Source organism: Dama dama, chromosome 19 (genome assembly GCF_033118175.1).
Source record: "Dama dama isolate Ldn47 chromosome 19, ASM3311817v1, whole genome shotgun sequence".
Classification (NCBI taxonomy): Eukaryota; Metazoa; Chordata; class Mammalia; order Artiodactyla; family Cervidae; genus Dama; species Dama dama.
The window spans coordinates 87,256,812-87,277,584 of NC_083699.1; the positions used below are offsets into that span (position 1 = coordinate 87,256,812).

At 36.3% G+C, this 20,773-nt stretch overlaps 1 protein-coding gene across 2 annotated transcripts in view; it reads right to left on the reverse strand.

The window, feature by feature from the left end:
- Positions 1-20,773, reverse strand: part of LOC133073765 (phosphatidylinositol 4,5-bisphosphate 3-kinase catalytic subunit beta isoform) — a 184,079-nt gene that overhangs the window by 58,718 nt on the left and 104,588 nt on the right. For both annotated transcript variants that reach the window (XM_061167699.1, XM_061167700.1), the window contains 4 exons: positions 9,798-10,049; positions 8,229-8,325; positions 5,340-5,470; positions 3,158-3,208 (listed from right to left, as the gene is read on the reverse strand). In XM_061167699.1, the coding sequence (XP_061023682.1) occupies positions 3,158-3,208; positions 5,340-5,470; positions 8,229-8,325; positions 9,798-10,049 (531 nt within the window). The remainder of the gene's footprint in view (positions 1-3,157; positions 3,209-5,339; positions 5,471-8,228; positions 8,326-9,797; positions 10,050-20,773) is intronic.

Below are 20,773 nucleotides of genomic sequence, written 5' to 3' on the forward strand. Positions count from 1 at the left end.
ATATTGTACATCAGCTATACTTTAATAAAATAAAATTTAAAAACCGAATGAAATATTGCCACTTACAGCAAAAGGAATGAACCTAGAGATTATCACACTAACTGAAGTACGTTATCTACAAAACAGGAATAGATATCAACACAAAAAACAAACTTTACAGTTACCAAAGTATAAAGTTAAGGGGAATAAATTGGGAGCTTGGAATTAACAGATACACACAACTATATATAAAACAGAAAATAAAGGTCTATTGTATAGCAAAGGGAACTCTATTCAGTATCTTGTAATAATCGATAATGGAAAAGAATCTGAAACATATACATAAAGCTGAATCACTCTGCTCTACACCTGAAACACTGTAAAGCAATTGTACCTCAATTAAGAAAGGGCTTCCTTGGTAGTCCAGTGGTTAAGAATATGCCTGCCAATACAAGCGATACAGGTTCCAATCCCTGGTCTAGGTAGATTCCACATAGCATGGAGCAACTAAGCCCATGCACCACCACTACTGAGCCCAGGCTCTAGAGCCCACAAGTGGAACTATTGATGCCCATACGGCCTATAGCCCCTGTTCCGCAACAGTGAGAAACACATGTGCTGCAACTACAGAGTAGCCCCTGCTCACTGCAACTAGAGAAAGGCTGTGCACAAAAAGGAAGACCCAGAGCAACCAAAATTTAAAAAGCAATTAAACAATAATCTTAAAAAATTTCTTAATTAAAGAAAAAAAAAAAAGAAGAAACGAAGAAGACAGCCTGGGCCAGACGTTTCTCTAACTACAACATTAAATATTGTGTTCATTCTGTACAAATAATAAAAGCATATATGTTATCTCCATCTGCCTCCTGGCTTCTAACTAATAACCATTCCATATAAAGTGGCATTACTATAGTCACTTGAAAATTGTAAACTGATGACATGAAAAGAAAATATCAGATAAAAACTCAGAAAAGTCTTCAGGTCAAAGTAAAAAAATTATTATTAAAAAATATAGATGGCAGAAATATTACACATATTGTAAACAAAATAAACAAAGTAATCTGTTTTGAAGTCTGGGCAGAAACAATGGGATGGTGTGTGTAGCAGAGACTGCTGTTTGTCTGTCAGTGTGCACTGTCCCCTGCTTGCTTTATTAACTATAATCTCTTACTCTTAGCCAAGTACACGACTGCCAGCCAAGGACTACATTTCTGTCTCACTTATCGTTAGGTCTCTAGTCTAACTTTTCCTGTTCCTGCGGGCTGGAAGGTAGTAATGTAGAAAGCTGAAGCACCAATATTAAATGAGATAAAAACTACATATTAACATGAAAGATTACCAAGATGCAAGAAACCTGGGTCCCCAGCACTGCAAAACCTGCCTTAAATATATCTGCTCTATTATGTCAGAGAAGTTAAGAAAATATAAGGTCCGCATTTAACTAAGTAACATTTAAAACATGGTATCGTTAATTTATGAAGGGTCAGAGCATCCCTCACAGACCAGCTGCTAAACCTGTGCTTGAACCAGAAAAGTGCTTACCAACTAAACACAGACCAAAAGGAGGCAAGGATATACAATGGAAAAAAGACAACCTCTTTAACAACTGGTGCTGGGAAAACTGGTCAACCACTTGTAAAAGAATGAAACTAGAACACTTTCTAACACCATACACAAAAATAAACTCAAAATGGATTAAAGATCTAAATGTAAGACCAGAAACTATAAAACTCCTAGAGGAGAACATAGGCAAAACACTCTCCGACATAAATCACAGCAAGATCCTCTATGACCCACCTCCCAGAATATTGGAAATAAAAGCAAAAATAAACAAATGGGACCTAATGAAACTTAAAAGCTTTTGCACTACAAAGGAAACTATAAGTAAGGTGAAAAGACAGCCCTCAGATTGGGAGAAAATAATAGCAAATGAAGAAACAGACAAAGGATTAATCTCAAAAATATACAAGCAACTCCTGCAGCTCAATTCCAGAAAAATAAACGACCCAATCAAAAAATGGGCCAAAGAACTAAACAGACATTTCTCCAAAGAAGACATACAGATGGCTAACAAACACATGAAAAGATGCTCAACATCACTCATTATCAGAGAAATGCAAATCAAAACCACAATGAGGTACCATTACACGCCAGTCAGGATGGCTGCTATCCAAAAGTCTACAAGCAATAAATGCTGGAGAGGGTGTGGAGAAAAGGGAACCCTCTTACACTGTTGGTGGGAATGCAAACTAGTACAGCCACTATGGAAAACAGTGTGGAGATTCCTTAAAAAACTGGAAATAGAACTGCCATATGACCCAGCAATCCCACTTCTGGGCATACACACTGAGGAAACCAGATCTGAAAGAGACACATGCACCCCAATGTTCATCGCAGCACTGTTTATAATAGCCAGGACATGGAAGCAACCTAGATGCCCATCAGCAGATGAATGGATAAGGAAGCTGTGGTACATATACAGGATGGAATATTACTCAGCCGTTAAAAAGAATTCATTTGAATCAGTCCTAATGAGATGGATGAAACTGGAGCCCCTTATACAGAGTGAAGTAAGCCAGAAAGATAAAGAACATTACAGCATACTAACACATATATATGGAATTTAGAAAGATGGTAATGATAACCCTATATGCAAAACAGAAAAAGAGACACAGAAATACAGAACAGACTTTTGAACTCTGTGGGAGAATGTGAGGGTGGGATGTTTCAAAAGAACAGCATGTATACTATCTATGGTGAAACAGATCACCAGCCCAGGTGGGATGCATGAGACAAATGCTCGGGCCTGGTGCAGTGGGAAGACCCAGAGGAATCGGGTGGAGAGGGAGGTGGGAGGGGGGATCGGGATGGGGAATACGTGTAAATCTATGGCTGATTCATATCAATGTATGACAAAACCCACTGAAATGTTGTGAAGTAATTAGCCTCCAACTAATAAAAAAAAAAACACCAAAAAAAAAATAAATAAATAAACACAGACCAACCAGAAACAGCTGCCATTTAACAAAATATTAGCATGTACATACTCACACACATTCAGACTATTCTTGCATATGAGTATGGTCTTCCGTAAGTCCATTACCGTAAATGACAAGAAAGTGACGACTAACAAGCACAACTTTGCAACATAAGGCTACTTTAAAACCTTGATACTTACTGAGACATTAGCACTATCACTGCTTGCAATCTCAGCTGCTTTTTCAATAATCTGTTTAAAAAATTGAAAAAATTAAAATTTGGCTCTTGTATTTGTAAAATTATAAGTGTAAATGTCTAGACTTGTACATAGACTTATACATCCACATGTACAGGAGCTACGTATGATATGGCATTTCTATGGTTTATAACGTAAGCATGAATTTTAAATGCAAAGTGGTATTATGCGGTGATTCCCAATCCTCAAACACTTGACAAACTCTTTACTATAAAGGACTATTGACTCCCAGAGTATATAAGGATTCTCTATAGATAAAGTAAGCAGTGGCTAGTATATATGAACACATTTTTAATATAGGTAAATATTTTCTGGTTAAGAAAATGCAAAAGTATGTAATAGTTGGAGAAGGAAATGGCAACCCACTCCAGTGTTCTTCCCTGGAGATTTCCATGAACACAGGACCCTGGTGGGCTATAGTCCATGGTATCTCAAAGAGTTGGGCATGATTTTCTTCTGAATTAGCAGATAACAAAAGCAGAAGTAATGTCAAGAGAAAAGCTTAAAATATTTTCTGAATTTAGTAAGTTCAAAAGAGGCTCTGATTCTTGAAAAGATGGGGAACCTACTGGTCTACTGGAAAGGCTCAGCAGGTAAAAAAACCTGAAGACCCATATCCAGTTACTGAGTTAACTAATTCTCTGCAAATGATTTAATTGTATCCATATGTATAAAGTGTACTGGTAATTGCCATCCTATTTCATAAGGTTGTTACATGATAAAATTATATCATAGTTATTAATGTTAAGCAATAATCATAAAAGTAATTTGAACAGTAAAATGTATACAAGTGGGTAAAGCAGAAAACATTAAATAAAAACATAAGAAATTTTCACTTTTTATATCTGCATTATGTTTTTTAACTGATCATATATGCAATTGTACAATTAAAAGAAAACTAAAAAATATATTAAACACATTTACAGACTAAACTTTCCATCCTACGTAGATCTTCAAAGACAGACTCTCCAAGGGATCAAAAAGGCAAAAGTAAAGTTTAATGACCAGGTGTAGATGATTCTGTTGACAACAATGCTGAAATAGAACATGTCAAAAAACTGGACTTCTCTTAAAAATATTAGATTAAAAATACTTGAATAAAGCCACAGAATAAATGTAATGGATGCATCAAAATGTACCTTCTACCTAGTGTACATTAAAGTATATGGTTCTCGACATATTTGAGATTTCTACTGTAATAGTCACAAATTTTAATTTAGTTGTATATTACTGAACAGAAAAAGATTCTAGAAGAAAATGAAAAATTACGTCTATGTGGATAAAATTCAATTAAAATGAAAGTAAAGGAAGAATTATTCAGTGGTACAGAATGTTAAAATACAATTAGGTGTACAATATGTCAATTGAAATTGTACTATAACATAAATGTTTAAAGGCAGCTTGGACTCAAATGACTTAAGTAAATAAAATAAATTTCTTTATTTATTATCTGAGAATGTGATCAAAATTTCCTCACAAAACCCAGCATCAATCATATCTGAAACAAAGATGCCAAACCTGAAGATAAAATATATGACAGCTTAACTCTCTTAGCATGTAAAAGATAATAGCCTAATTTTCAACCTCCACCACACACTCTCCATATCCCCAAGACATGCAGCTTATACACTAAAAAGTCATAAGTTAGACATAAAAGTTAGAAGCCCTTACTGCAGCTTTTACAAAAGTAAGTCCTACTAAGACCATATGCAAGATAAATAATCTGTTCTTTGAATACCAACTCTAGTCACACCAGTGATTATCTTTAAACTGAACCAACTCACTGGCACATTTCACTGAGTATTTCACATGTTAGAGCCATACATGAATGCATTTGTAGCCCTTTTAAATTGGAAAGAACCTCAGAGAACAATTATGATTTCCTCATTTTATAAATAAGGAATCTGAACTCCAGAGATGCCATGTCTCACTTGCTCAGTGATAAAGCCAGTACTAAACAGAGCTGGCTTCCGGCTCAGTAGTCTTTCCACTGAACCAAGTTGTAAATATATATGACATCTTCAAAGAGAAACAGACAAATCTACCTTAAGTGATAAAGATACAGAGCCAAGAACTAATAACTAAATTATTTCATACATAGGGCCCCTTTAAATAATGAGCTTACCTTATCGAAGGGAGGATAGTAATAAGGTTGCTTTTTATTCTCTGGGAATTTTATGTGCAAAGCTGTTGCATTTTCTGTATATGGATTTGTTTGAACAGTTCCCATGGGATTCAACATTTCTTCAAGTTCATCTAAAACATATAAATAAGTTTGATTCTTAGGAAAATGTTTTTAAAACTAAACTAAAACAAAACCTTAATGGATTTCTATCATGAAAATTACCTTAAAGTGTGTCACTGGGACCACTCAGTTGGTCCAGTGGCTAAGACCCCCAGCTCCCCAGGGCAGAGGGCCCCAGTATGATCCCTGGTTAGGGAACAAGACCCTGCATGCTGCAACTAAAGATCCTTCATGCCACAACTAAGACCCAGCACAGTCTAATAAATAAATACTTGTGTCTGTGTGTGTCAGGAGGCGGGGGGGTGCCCAGGGGATGACAACTGTGTCACCTATGGAAGTGTGATAGACAATATCACTAAAGCCTCTAATTTTCTTAATACTTGGCACAAAATTTGAATATGAGTTTACATAGCATCTTTAAAATGAAAAAAAAATTAATAAAAATTAATAGCTACCTCACATCTTTCTTCAAATTTGTTCAAGTATTCTCAATCCACAAATAAAAAAAGTTGGCACTCACTCACTCAAAATTAGGTGGTCCACAGGAATTTTTATTATTTCATCACTATACATTAATTTCTTATGCTCTGATATGAACATATATTCTGATTTTCATCGTCATCATAGTACCCAAACTGGTATTTTGAGTGTCATCAATGACAGTCCTTTTGACAAACCTAATGTTGGTAATATTTCTCTGTGATCTCAAAGCTGCTGATATAAACACCTTCTTTGGTAGTTTCTGAAACATTCCATTCAAGCGGTACTTCTTCAAGACACTCCTTCATCTTCTCTATCACTCTAAGTATAGCCCATTCACAGATAATGCATGGTAATCAGAATTTCAACATTATCTTAAACTCTGGAGGTCATATAACTTTCTCACTTCACAGAGAAGTAAACTGTTGAAGAGATGAAACTCTGAGGAAACAGAGTTAGCAGTACAAACTAAAGTCTCCCCTCTCCAAACTATTTCTCTCATAACAGATTTTTCGCACATTCTTTTTTACTTTAGTAAGGAAATAAGAGATAAAACTACATTCTCTCCAGACCTGATGTCCAGGTTGTATGCAAACTCAGAATTATCTCTCAAAGCTAGAAAATCTTTACAAAATATTTAAGTTTCAGCTCTTTAATCAGTCCTTTGCTTATTATGTTTAATACTCTCAAATCTCACAGATTCCATTTTGACCTAGATTGAAGGAATTCTCATAATTTCCACACTTCTAAAGCTGACTTCTCAGCAAATTAATAATATCCTTTATCTGTAGTGTTAGTTTATCCTTTATCTGATAATATCCTTTATCAGCAAATTAATAATATCCTTATCTGTAGTGTTAGTTTGTCCTATCAATTGCAACCTATCTAAAGTCCAGTGTAGTATTTTAGTATTATCAAACTCAAACATATGGAGAACAGAACACTGCACAAAATGTGCTATTTTGCTTTAAAACAGGGAGAAAACTAGAAGTTGCTGTTTGTATTTCCTGCTATATATATAAAGAATTAATGTGATTATAAAGCTTCTGATGATAAGCTAAGAACTCTAGAAATTAAGAGTATTTATAGTTCCTGTGTTTCCAGCTTGTACCTACAAGGATAAATGTGAATTCTAGAAACACAACAAGCAGAACAAATATCTCTAACATTTTGTTAGACATAAATTCAGGTCCATGGGATGCCAAGTTATTTGCAAAAATTGTCAATTTTTCTAAAAACATCAGTCAAGTTACTTACTGATTTTGGAGAACATGTGTGAGTCTAAATTAAAATTTTCAACAAAGTATACTACTGAAATGAACAATTTTTATTCTGAAACTACAGCTCCTCTAAGAAATGGGTAAATGCACACTACTCGTCTACATTTAGGGAATAACGTGGTTAGTAAAAATTCACGGAGGTGTATGCAGGAAAGGGTAGGAATAAAAGAACATACACAAATAAAGTACTAGGATGTGAGCAGTTTATAAATATGTCTGTGGATAACTGATTATCCAAAAACAGTTTCTCAGGTAGCAACGACTAAGATGGAACATTTAAAAATGTTTGTCACCCACAAAATAATTTTTAAAAGCAAGGAGGTTCACAATTTTACTAAATAGATTAACCAACGATGAAGACGGGAGGGGGGCGGGAAGCTAGTATTTTAACACAAAATAAGACTAAAAATTTCCAACATTTGAGAAAGCTATAAGAACAATGGAAAGAGTCAAGTAATCTTTTGCACAAATCCTAGGTTTGAACCAGTAACATAAGACTGACTGACTTTTCAGTGAGTTTCCCTTTTTCATCCATAAAATGGAAGAAAGCCATCTACCTCACAGGAGTACTATTTAAGAAATATAGGTGTATGGAAGATGCTCCTCTCCTAGCTCAAGTTTCAGGCTAAAGCTAACTAAAGAATAAATATTTTTACTATTCTTCCAATGTTAGTTAATGTTTCTTCTGGTGTAGAAGTTTAGAACAACTAGCAACAACAGAGGTTCTTATAAAAAGACACTGTTCTTAAGGAGAATTTCTCAGAAACCTATAAAAAATAAAACAGTTAATGTGAGAAAATAATCATCAAAGTAAATATATTCAGATACAAACCACTTGTAAATAGATTAATATTATCTTTGGGAAACCTGTTTTAGAATAAACAATAAAAATATGAAAAGATGGTTTCTTTACCAGACTGAAAAAAGAATGAGTCATAAAAACATGTTAACTAGTCCCCACATGCCAAAAATTACTCTTTAACACTAAGGATTAGAATGTAAATCTTACCAGGAAATGAAGACCAGCTGTGTAATGTTATATCTCCACATCTCAACTGTCCTTTAAAGTCAAAAACCATCGTATTTACCCAGGCTACAGGATAATGCTGTTGAAAAAGACACCATTGCATCAATATGCTAAGAATGAACTTTAAGGTATGAACAGGCACATACCTTTTGCTTCAATATTGTTTCTAGAGTTCTAGATGATTTCCCCCCAAATGACCCAATATAAAAACAAGATGTACATGGAAAGATATTCAACAACTTTATAATGGTTTAAGAAAATTCTAAAAGCTAATTAATGTCTCTCACAATAGAGTATCCAAAAAATAGAACATTTATTGTGCAGCCATTGCAAGTGATGAGGAATGTTTAATAATTCAAGAAAATGTCTGATATAATGTCAGATAATATGTTTTAACAGCTTTCAGTCTACAGAAATCTTAATTTAGCAAAAGGCAATGTCTCTAGGTATTGTAGAATTTATTTACATTTCTAAAAAGGAAACACCAAGCTAACAGAAATTTTATGTAGACAATTAGAGTAATTAACCTAGTTCCAGGAAATGGCAACCCATTCCAGTATTCTTGCCTGGACAATCCCATGGACAGAGGAGCCTGGCAGGCTACAGTCTATGCGGTCGCAAGAGTTGTACACGACTAAGCAGATACAGTACAGTACAGTATACAAAAGGCTATAAATGCTTGAACACTTTGACTAAAATTATGTATCAGTGGAGGAAAAAAATACTAAGGAAATAACTCTTATCTGACTTTTAAACAATAATATTCGTTTTTTAAAAACTACATGATAATAACCAGAGGAAATGCTTACATTCTCATGTTAAGAATAAAAGGATACAAATTCTTGTACATAAATATAGTAACCGTATTTTTTAACGTATAAAATTCATATACCCATCCTCAAAAAAAACCCTTTCTATAAAGTAAGAAGAAAACAAAAAAGACTTGAAAATGTGAAATGGAAGATGAGATATGAGAACAGGTTCACCATCCTTTATCCACAATTTCAAAGTCTAAGAAACTCTTGAAAAACAAAGGTTCATTTGTAACTCATTTGACCATAAAACATGACCAGAAATGACATGAAGCTAACTGATAGCCTTCATTTGTCTCATTTAGTGTGAATATTCATTAATTTCACTTCTAGAAACTGATGTGCTTGATTACTGAGTTGCCCCAGACTCTACATGGGGTGTTGAGTCATCTATGATCTTTCTAAAATGCATAAAATTTTCAATTCTTAAATTCATCTAACACCTGAACTTTCAGTTAACCTGTAATATTTTAACTTTTCTCATTCTTAACTATATGTTCTAAAAAGCAGACATTTATAATAGAACACTTATATTTATGATATTTACTAAATTTGCCAAAAGAAAAACAAAAACCACATAAGGGAGACTTAATGTCTTTTTAAAAACCAATTCTTAGGGACCGAAGTTATATGATATAATTTCATTTATATTATTCTATTATTTTAAAATTTTAAAATTATTCCATTATGTTATTATTATTCCATTATAAAATTTTTTCAGAAATTAGTATATAACTACCACTTTTCCAGATTTCCTGATGGTCTGATATTTAGAGGGATTCATGGTTTTAGTTGATTTCTTAGTTTTCACTTTATCCAAAACTGCATAAACAGCAAAACATAATCGAGTCATTCGTGGCAGGTCACAAGTGTTGATATCAAATTCCAGTGGTTCATTCCAAATATGATCACTTTTCCCTGATATCTCCGAGCTTACGACAGTTTTACACAGGAGTTCGGTACCATGAAAAAGGCCGGCCCTGACATGAACCTGTAATTGTGGAGACAAAAACAAACAGAGAATCATGAACACTGCACCAGTAAAACATCTTTGTTTTGAAGAATGGAGAAACACATACAGGCAAAAGAAGCAGACAAACTCTAGAAAAATCTATTCCTCCACAGAATCACTAAATGATAATTAATCAGCATGTTATTCCCAAACTGTTAGTTAAAACCTGTGTTTCACACACTAAGCAGACTAGCTAAAAAATGTCTCAATGGTGTAAATGGATCTAAAGAAACCAAGACCATAAGTATAAAAACTGCCACTATATGCTTACTTCCAATCAATCATTTATTAAGGGCCTTGTCTTAGTCTTCTGTATAGCTGGGAAGGAAAGGGTCAATAAAATGTCTCCAACATCTCTACTTACAAATAATTTATGAATCAGTCATTATAAAAGTCAACTTACAGTCTATCCATATTTAAGATTATCCTACACACCACTATCTTTCATTTGTGAAAGACTCAGGTTCAGAGTGATGTAGGACATATGCAACATGTCCCAGAAAATTTTATTCAGTCATTTACATAGTTTTATAAAACAATATGACATGATTATCTCCGATTTAAAAGTGAGTGGTAACAGTAGAATGAGTACTGAAACACAGAGCCTGGGACTTTCCCGATGGTCCAGTGATTAGGATTCTTTACCTCTACTGAAGGGAGCAAGGGTTCAATTCCTGGTTGGGGAACTAAGATCCAACATGTCGCACAGCATGGTCAAAAAAAGAATTGATACAAAACCCAGTTTTGAGTAAAAATACACACATGGAACTTCCAGAAAGTCTTTGACTTTGCAAAGTTCAAATATTACTATTCAATTAAATACTCACATGGCCAAGTATAGTACAGACTGAATTATACAGAATGACTTTTTCTGAATTGCATCGTCAACACTCTAAGTCTATCCAATGAAAGACATCATAAAGAACATATATATGAAACATTATTTTACCTACTACAATGATGGTGGCAGGGGGTTTGGTGCACCATCACTCACTGTGTCTCCTTCATAAGAAACTGCTAAACATCTCTCCATTTCCAATAAAAGGATGAACTACAACCACACGACTAACTAGACTGTTTTTATCTTAAGAGATTCTGGGTATTATAACTGAGCATGTTTGCTTTACTTTGGACGCTGTCTATATTGCAAGCAAAGAGCAAATCCTGTAGTACACACCAAGTAGTTACATAGGATCTTACTATATAAATACCTACTGCAAATCTTGCTCCTGGCTTTTTAAACTATTAAACATGTCAATTATTTTTTAAGAAGTCATATTTTATATATTCTTTGCATATATATGAGACTGTGTGTGAGTGTATGTGTGTGTGTGGGGTAGGGGGGAGGCATGCTTACCTCAAACCATTTGTGAAATGAGATTAGGGAAATTATAAATAAAACAAAATATAAATAAACCATATTTTGCATCTTTTGTATGATAGAATGGAAGATAGGAATTTCAGAATAAAACTGATATTCAGTTCTTACTCTCAGTGACATTAAAGGCTTATGAACCTATCACCTTTTATATACAGAATATATAGTTTATTCAGAAAAATCACAAGTTTAAAAATAAATATTCTTCCATGTTTTTGTGATAAAGACAAGATACTAAATATAAACTGCTGAGCTTAAAAACATTTGCATCTCTTGGTTTTTGACAATTTTTGAGAAATATAAATTAGCCCACTGTATAAAAAGTACTCAATTGAAATGTTAGTTAATACTTTAAAAACAAAAACAAAAAATGTTAGTTTTCACTCAATCAACCAACTATTGGCAAAATGCAGATATACGGGAAAAGTGAAAGTGTTAGTCTCTCAGTCTTGTCCAGTTCTTTGCAACCCTGTGGACTATAGCCCCATGGGCTCCTCTGTCCATGGCATTCGGAAAGAATACAGGAGAGGAATGCCTGGGTTAGTTGAATATAAAACTCAAAAAAGAACTCAAGTAGAATGAACTAGAAAAGTTCATTCAGTTACACTAGCTGTAAACAGCAACAGCCAAGGCTGTTGTGTGTAAAAGAATAGCTATAAAGAATGACTCTAACTTGGGTGCGGTAACAATAAACAAAAAGAGACCCAGCACATTCTGAAGAAAACTGCTGAAATACCAATCATTATCTAATAATCAAACTGTGATCATTTAAGACGAAGTCATTAGAACTAAGTCTGACTGAGAAATCTCCTAGTAATCCACTAATATAACTGAAGTTCATACATGGTTAAAAATAAACAAGAGAAGAAAAAAGTATCTTCATTTAAAATGAAATGAAAAGCTTTGTGCTTTCTCAACTTAGAATCTCCTGTAGAAGATATTAAAAAGGCTTTTGTTTTCAGAAAAAGCAGTAAGAAAAATCATTCTCTAAATTTATATCATGTGAAATTTTGACAAAATCACCCCATTTCCTGATGCTTTGTCTGAATCACCATCAGGCTCTGAAAAGTTGAGAATTTTAAAGCACCATCTTGTTCAATTACAATCACACATTTTATTGCCCAACTCAGTAAACTTCCAGACACAAATTGCAGAATATCTGGAGATCAGGAGAAGGCAGGCTTTGTCATGGAAATGACTTTCTACTGTGCTGCAGCCAGGATGTGCCAAGCCTACACATAGCCTACATTCCTGAACTCACCAATTAAGAATACTGTGTTGGGCAAGATGTGAAACTTTTTCCCAACATCAACAGCTAATTTCCTTTTCGTCCCACTATATTTTCCCTTTTTATATAAGACAACTAAAAAATGATCAGTAGTCTGAACAGGTTGAAATTCCCATTGTTTCATGAAATACGAGTGTGTGCATGCATGCGCAGTTGTGTCTGACTCTTTGCGACCCCATGGACTACTGCCTACCAGATTCCTGTGTCCATGGAATTTTCTAGGCAAGAATACTGGAATGGGTTGCCATTTCCTTCTCCAGTGCATCTTTCTGACCCAGGAGTCGAACCCACATCTCCTGTGTCTCTTGCATTGCCAGGTGGATTTTTTACCACTAAGGCAGCTGAGAAACCTTCAAGAAGTATGGGTTATGTTCATTCACTTTAGTCGTGCCAACTTTTTGTGACCCCATGGACTTATAGCCTGCCAGGCTCCTCTGTCCACGGAATTTTCCAGGCAAGAATTCTAGAGTGGGTTGCCACTTCCTTCTCCAAGGGATCATCCCGACTCAAGGATCAAACCCTCATCTCTTGCATTGCAGAGGATTCTTTACCACTTAGCCACTGGAGAACCACTGAATAAAAAGGAATGGTTGCTCTGGCTTAGTGTGAGGAGCCCTGTCATATATTTAACTAAGGATTTACAGATGTCAGAGGCAGTTACATTAAAATGTATTAATTCATTGCACAAATATTTATCTAGTGTTACAGCTACTGAAATAAGAAGATAAAAAGATTAAGATAGTTTTTTCTTTCCTGAGGTTATATCTATTTTAACATGTTAGGAGTGATGACAGCCACATAATTAGGCTTATGAGGTGTTAAGACTTTTGACTAATAAGAATCAAATTATGATTTTTGAAATAGAAAGTATCTGGGTTTGGAATTGTCTGAGTTTATCATGCTTAGGGTTCATTGGGTTTCTTAAATCTGTTATATTTATGTCTTTTGCCAACTTTTGGAAAGTTCCCAGTAATAATTACTTTAGTTTTTCTCAGCCACACTCTTTCTCATTCCTTTTGGAGACTCAGATTACACAAGTGTTAGACCTTCTGGTATTGTTACTCAGATATCTGAGGCTCTGTAGAGTTTTTTTCTCCTCCATTTGTCTCTCAAATTGTTGTTCAAAATGGAAAATTTTACTGATTAATCTTCAACTTCATTCTTTCTTTTCACACTTTCCATTATTCAGTCCATTCAGAGTTTTTTAATTCATTATTGTTTTTCCACTTAGTTCCTCCTTATATAATCTCCCTCCATAACCACAGGTACTACATCCTCAGATAAAACCAATCAAATAGAAAAAGTATTTTGGAAAAAAATTCCAAAAAGTTATAATAAGCACATTTGAATTTGCTGTACTCCAGTAACAATTTACACAGTATTTACATTGTATTAGGTATTATAAGTAATTAAAGGATGGTTTAAAGTATAGGCTGTGCATAGGTTTTATAAAACTACTATGCCATTTTATATAGTAATTTGAACTTCTTCCAAGAGTCCTGGAAGCAAACCCCTGCAGGTACTGAAGTACAACTTGTGTATTGTGGCTAAGACTTTCTCATTTTTTCCAATTATTTTCCATTGTGTTTGTTTTGCCCTTAGTTGCTGGAGCATTTTTATAATAATTTCTTTAACATCTTTGTGAATACTTCCAACATTCATGTTATCTCAGCACTGCTGTCTGTTGATTCTCATAGTCCATAGGGCTTGAGATTTTCCTGGTTCTTTTTAAGCCAATTCTGAATTGTACCCTGCAAATTTTTTAAATTTATTTATTTTGGCAGCACTGGGTCTTCGTTGCTGCTCAGGGACTTTTTCTAGTTGTGGCGCAGGAGCTTCTCCTTGTGGGGGCCTCTCTCATTGTGGAGCACAGGCTCTAGGGGGCTGGGCTCAGGAGTTGTGGTGCACCGGCTTAGCTGCCTGTGGAATTTTCCCAGACCAGGGACTGAACCCATGTCCCTGCATTGGCAGGCAGATTCTTCTCCATTGGACCACCCAGGAAGTCCTATCCTATACATTTTGATTATTATAAGTCTCTGGGTTTTATTTATATTCTATAGAGACTGCTAATGATTTGTTTTAGGAGACAATAGTTAGTTTCAAGATGCAAGTTTCAACAAACCTTCTCTGAGTTGTGGTTCCAATACCAGTTCAGTTTTCAAATTCTTTGTAGGGCTATCTGGAACTGTCCTGTGTGTGCACCATAATACAGTGACTAGTCTGAGACACTGGTGATGGTTTATGCCACAGTTCTCAAAGTATAGAGGCAGTTGTGACTCTGATCCATATATGTACAGCTCAGGAATAAACCTAGAAGTTTTAAACCTAGAAGTTTTAAACCTAGAAGTTTTCTGAGCTCATCCCAGTCTGAAATCATCCAAGTATATTTTGTGGCTGCCTAAGGCCCCCCTTTTATTGTCACCCAGCGAGAAAACTGAGGCTTCATTCACCCACATTTCCTACAACAATTCTGAACAGAGAAGGCAGCAGAGTGGGGGGTTGGGGTTGGGGGAGGTGCAGGTGAGCAGGGATCATGATATTCACCATTTCCCTTAGGAGGACAACTCCTCTAATCAAAGAGGGAGGTTCAACTCTGCATTTTTAGCAACCACTGCTGTTCTGTTACCACTAGCGCTCTGCTACTGCTGCCTCAGGACTTCTAGGGAGACTGTGGCAAATGAGAATAGAAAACAAAGAAGAGAGGCCAAAAATGGGGAGATTCCCACTCTCTTTTTTAAGACTCAGAAGAAACCCTTCCAAATGGTGGTATAATTAGAGGGCAATCTGAGCTCTCTGTCTACACAAGTAACACCTTCTAGATTTTGAGCATCACTGATTTCAGGATTCTGCTGAATATCAAGATGGACATATGAAAAGGGAAATACCACAAGTCTGGTAAAAGATCGGCCCGTAAGCTCTACACTACAGAATTCTAAGCGCTTTCACAATGAAAGACATTCAAGTGCCAGCCAGGCAGAGTAATGAATCTTCACTGAACACCTAGGATTTCATCATAGACTCCATAGAATCATAAGTTCTCTGGGACTGTGATTACAATGGATTTCACTCCCATGATTAGGTTTTACTATAAGACACAGGTGACTTTAAGAAAGGGAGGGACTTCTCTGGCAATCCTATAGTTAAGGTTCTGTGCTTCCACTGCAGGGAGTGCAGGTTCAATCCCTGGTTGGGGAATTAAGGCTTCACATGCCACATAGCATGCCCAAACAAAACAAAAAGGGAGGGAGATTATCCTTCATGGGCCTGACCCATTGGTGAGCCCTTAAAGGGACCAGATTCTTCTGGCAGGATATTCAAAGCCAGAAAAGGATTTAACGTTTGAGAAATACTCTGTTTCAAGTATTGAAAATAGAGCCAAGAACAAGAACCTGGAAGATTCTGAGAGCAATTCCCAGCCAAAAGCCATCAAAGAAATGAGAACCTCACTCCTATAACTGCAAGGAACTGAGTTTGGCCAATAACTTGAATCATCTTGGAAGCAGATTCTTCCCAAGAGCTTCAGTAAGTAATGTAGCCCAATTAACATCTGGATTTCAACCCTGTAAGATCATAAACAGAAAACCCAGCCACACCATGCCCAGACCTCTGAACAACAGAAATATGAACTAACAAATATGTGGTGTTTTAAGCTGCTAGGTTTGTGTTAATTTGTTACACAGCAACAAAAAACTAATTTAAGGTGCTATAATGAAGTTAATGCCAATAAATTTATCAACTTAAATTCTTCAAAAGACAAAAATAATCAAAGCTGACACAAAAGAAACAGAAATTATGACTATCTATCTATCCAGTAAAGAAACTAAATTTCTAATTAAAAACATTCCCACTAAAAAAACTCTATGTTCAGGTGCTTGGAGTAAATTCTACCAAATACGGAAGAAACAATACCAATCCTACTTAAACTTGTTCAGAAAACTGAGGAGGGAAAGGCTTCTCAACCCAATTTATAAGGTCAACATTAACCCAACTTTAAAATCAGAGAAGATATTACATGGAAAGTACAGACCAATATTCCCCATGAGCACAGACATAAAAATGCATACCAAAATATTAATAAGTCAATATCAGCAACATATAAAAGGCTACTACATCTTCAACATGTAGTGCATAAAACTTTTGAAAATCAATCAAATTGGGGCTTCCCTGGTGGCTTAGTGGTAAAGAATCTGCCTGCCAAGGTAGGAAACGCAGGTTTGATCCGTGATCTGAGAAGATCCCACTTGCAAGGAAGCAACAAAGCCCTTGTGCCACAACCATTCAGCCTGTACTCTTAGAGCTGGAGAACCACACCTACTGAGCTCACATGCTGCCACTACAGAAGCCTGCGTGCCTTGGAGCCAGTGCTCTGCAACAAGAGAAGTCAAGGCAATGAGAAGCCAGCAGACTGCAATTGGAAGCCCTCACTTACAAAAAAAGCCCATGCAGCAAGGAAGACTGAGCACAATCAAAAAGAGTAATTAATTTAAAAAAAAAAGAAAAGGAAATCCAATTAATAGACTAAAATATAAAAGCTACAAAATCATCTAAATAAATACAGAAAAGGCACTGAACAAAGTGAAACTTATTCTATCCCTTTCAGGATAAAAACTCTCAGCTAAGTAAAACAAGAAGAGAATTTCTTGAATAAAGGGCATGTGTGAAAAACCTACAGGTAATATTAAACTTAAAGTTGAAAGACTAAATGGTTTTTGGTAAAATGGTTTTTGGTAAAAAGAACAAAACAGAAACATGTACTGTGATGTTATTAATTTCATTTATCCATTGACTGGATCTTGGGGTGTCCAGATATTCTGGTTATTTCTGTGACAGTGTTTTCTTTTTCATAAGATTAACATTTAAATGGTAGACTGACTAAAGCAGATTACCTTCCTTAGAGTTCAATTCAGCTCAGTCGCTCAGTCGTGTCGGACTCTTTGCGACCCCATGAATCGCAGCATGCCAGGCCTCCCTGTCCATCACCAACTCCCGGAGTTTACTCAAATTCATGTCCATCGAGTCAGTGACGCCATCCAGCCATCTCGTCCTCTGTCATCCCGTTCTCCTCCTGCCCCCATCCCTCCCAGCATCAGGGTTTTTTCCAATGAGTCAACTCTTCACATCAGATAGCCAAAGTATTGGAGTTTCAGCTTCAGCATCAGTCCTTCCAATGAACACCCAGGACTGGTCTCCTTCAGGATGGACTAGTTGGATCTCCTTGCAGTCCAAGGGACTCTCAAGAGTCTTCTCCAACACCACAGTTCAAAAGCATCAATTCTTTGGCACTCAGCTTTCTTCACAGTCCAACTCTCACATCCATAAATGACCACTGGAAAAACCATAGCCTTGACTACACGGATCTTTGTTGGCAAAGTAATGTCTCTGCTTTTTAATATGCTATCTAGATTGGTCATAACTTTCCTTCCAAGGAGTAAGCGTCTTTTTATTTCATGGCTGCAATCACCATCTGCAGTGATTCTGGAGCCCAAAAAAGTAAAGTCTGACACTGTTTCCACTGTCTCCCCATCTATTTCCCATGAAGTGATGGCATGATCACATGGCATGACCAGATGCCATGCTCTTAGTTTTCTGAATGTTGAGCTTTAAGCCAACTTTTTCACTCTCCCCTTTCACTTTCATCAAGAGGCTTTTTAGTTCCTCTTCACTTTCTGCCATAAGGTTGGTGTCATCTGCATACCTGAGGTTACTGATATTTCTCCCGGCAATCTTGATTCCAGCTTGTGCTTCTTTCAGCCCAGCGTTTCTCATGACATATTCTGCATATAAGTTAAATAAGTAGGGTGACAATATATAGCCTTGACGTACTCCTTTTCCTATTTGGAACCAGTCTGTTGTTCCATGTCCAGTTCTAACTGTTGCTTCCTGACCTGCATACAGGTTTCTCAAGAGCCAGGTCAGGTGGTCTGGTATGCCCATCTCTTTCAGAATTTTCCACAGTTTATTGCAATCCACACAAAGGCTTTGGCATAGTCAATAAAGCAGAGATAGATGTTTTTCTGGAACTCTCTTGCTTTTTCGATGATTCAGCGGATGTTGGCAATTTCAATTTGATCTCTGGTTCCTCTGCCTTTTCGAAAACCAGCTTGAATATCTGGAAGTTCACGGTTCATGTGATGCTGAAGCCTGGCCTGGAGAATTTTGAGCATTACTTTACTAGCGTGTGAGATGAGTGCAATTGTGCGGTAGTTTGAGCATTCTTGGCATTGCCTTTCTTTGGTATTGGAATGAAAAGTGACCTGTTCCAGTCCTGTGACCACAGCTGAGTTTTCCAAATTTGCTGGCATACTGAGTGCAGCACTTTCACAGCATCGTCTTTCAGGATTTGAAATAGCTCAACTGGAATTCCATCACATCCACTAGCTTTGTTCGTAGTGATGCTTTCTAAGGCCCACGTGACTTCACGTTCCAGGATATCTAGCTCTAGGTGAGTGATCACACCAGCGTGATTATCTGAGCCGTGAAGATCTTTTTTTACAGTTCTTTTGTCCTTAGAGTAGGTGGCTCTTATCCACTCAGTGGAAGGAATGAATAGAACAGAAAGATTGGCCCTCCTGAGAGAGTAAGAGAGAATTCTTGCCTGACTAACATCAGCTTTTACTGGGTCTTGAGCATATAGAACTTCCACAGGAACTACACCATAGGTGCCTCCTGTTTCTCAGGCATTCCAGGTGGCACTAGTGGTAAAGAACCAACCTGCCAATGAGGGGATACAAGAAATGCCCGTTCAGTCCCTGGGCCTGGAAGATCCGCTAGAGTAGGAAATGGCAACATGCTCCAGTACTGTGGCTTGGGAAATCCCATGGACAGAAGAGCCTGGTGGGCTGTAGAATCAGACATGACTGAGCGACAAAATACGAACAGACTCAGACTGGAACTAAACTATCGGGTCTTCTGGTTTTCAGTTTGCAAACAAACTTCACAGATTGTGGATCTTAACTCCATGATTAAATGAGCTGACTCCTTAAATAAATCTATGTGTGGTGGACTTTCTTGGTGGTTCAGTGGTTAAGAATCTGCCTGCAAATGCAGGGGACATGGGTCCATCCCTGGCCCAGGAAGATTCCACATGTGCCACTATTACAGAAGCCCACAGGCCCTAGAATCTGTGCACTGCAACAAAAGAAGCCTGCAAACCAGAACTAGAGAACAGCCTCTGCTCGAAGCAACTAGAGAAAGCCCTTGCAGCAACAAAGATCAAGCACAGTCAAAACTTAAAAATAAATAAATGTCTGTGTGTATGCATATATATATATATATACACACATACACACACACAAACACCCTATCATTATTTTTCTTGCAAGAATCCTGACTGATATGTTTGCTCCCATCATTTTTATTTAGTATCACCCTGAAGGTCCTAGTCAGTACATCAAGAAAAGAAAAGTTTGGAAAGAAAGAAGTTCCCTAATCCCCATCTACCCCTAATCTTTTTTTTTTCCCCCTCCAGATTTCTCTTCAACATTATACTGGAACTCCTAATCTGAACAGCAATTTAAAAAAAATGAGATGTACCTACAAGAAAGTGATGTCATAACTGCATTAATTTACTTCAATTCAACTATGTAATCTCTCTCTAAAAAGAGAAAAAGGGTAGAGGAGGGAGACCCAGAGAAGTAGATGGAGTGGGGAGGGAGAGGGTACTTGAAATACTATATTAAGCACACTAGTCCTAAAAATATATGACCACAAACAATAAAATCAATCCAGCTTGGAATAGCTGATGGAAGTTGGTAAAACCTATAGAAATAAAACATTACTCACAAGTAATCTGTCAAAGACAAAAATAAAGCATAATGCTCAACAAAAATAAAGAAATATAGTAAATGCTTCTTTCGTCTTCTTTAGGAAGAAACTGAGTAAGGATGAAAGGCTTTAGAGAAACAATAACTAGAAAAGAATTAAATAGCTAATGAATAACAATAACCTAACAATAACAATAATCAAATGGGAAGAATAAGTAGTAATTCCCATTTTTAGAATGCAAATTATACATGGATTCATACAAAATCACTGAGC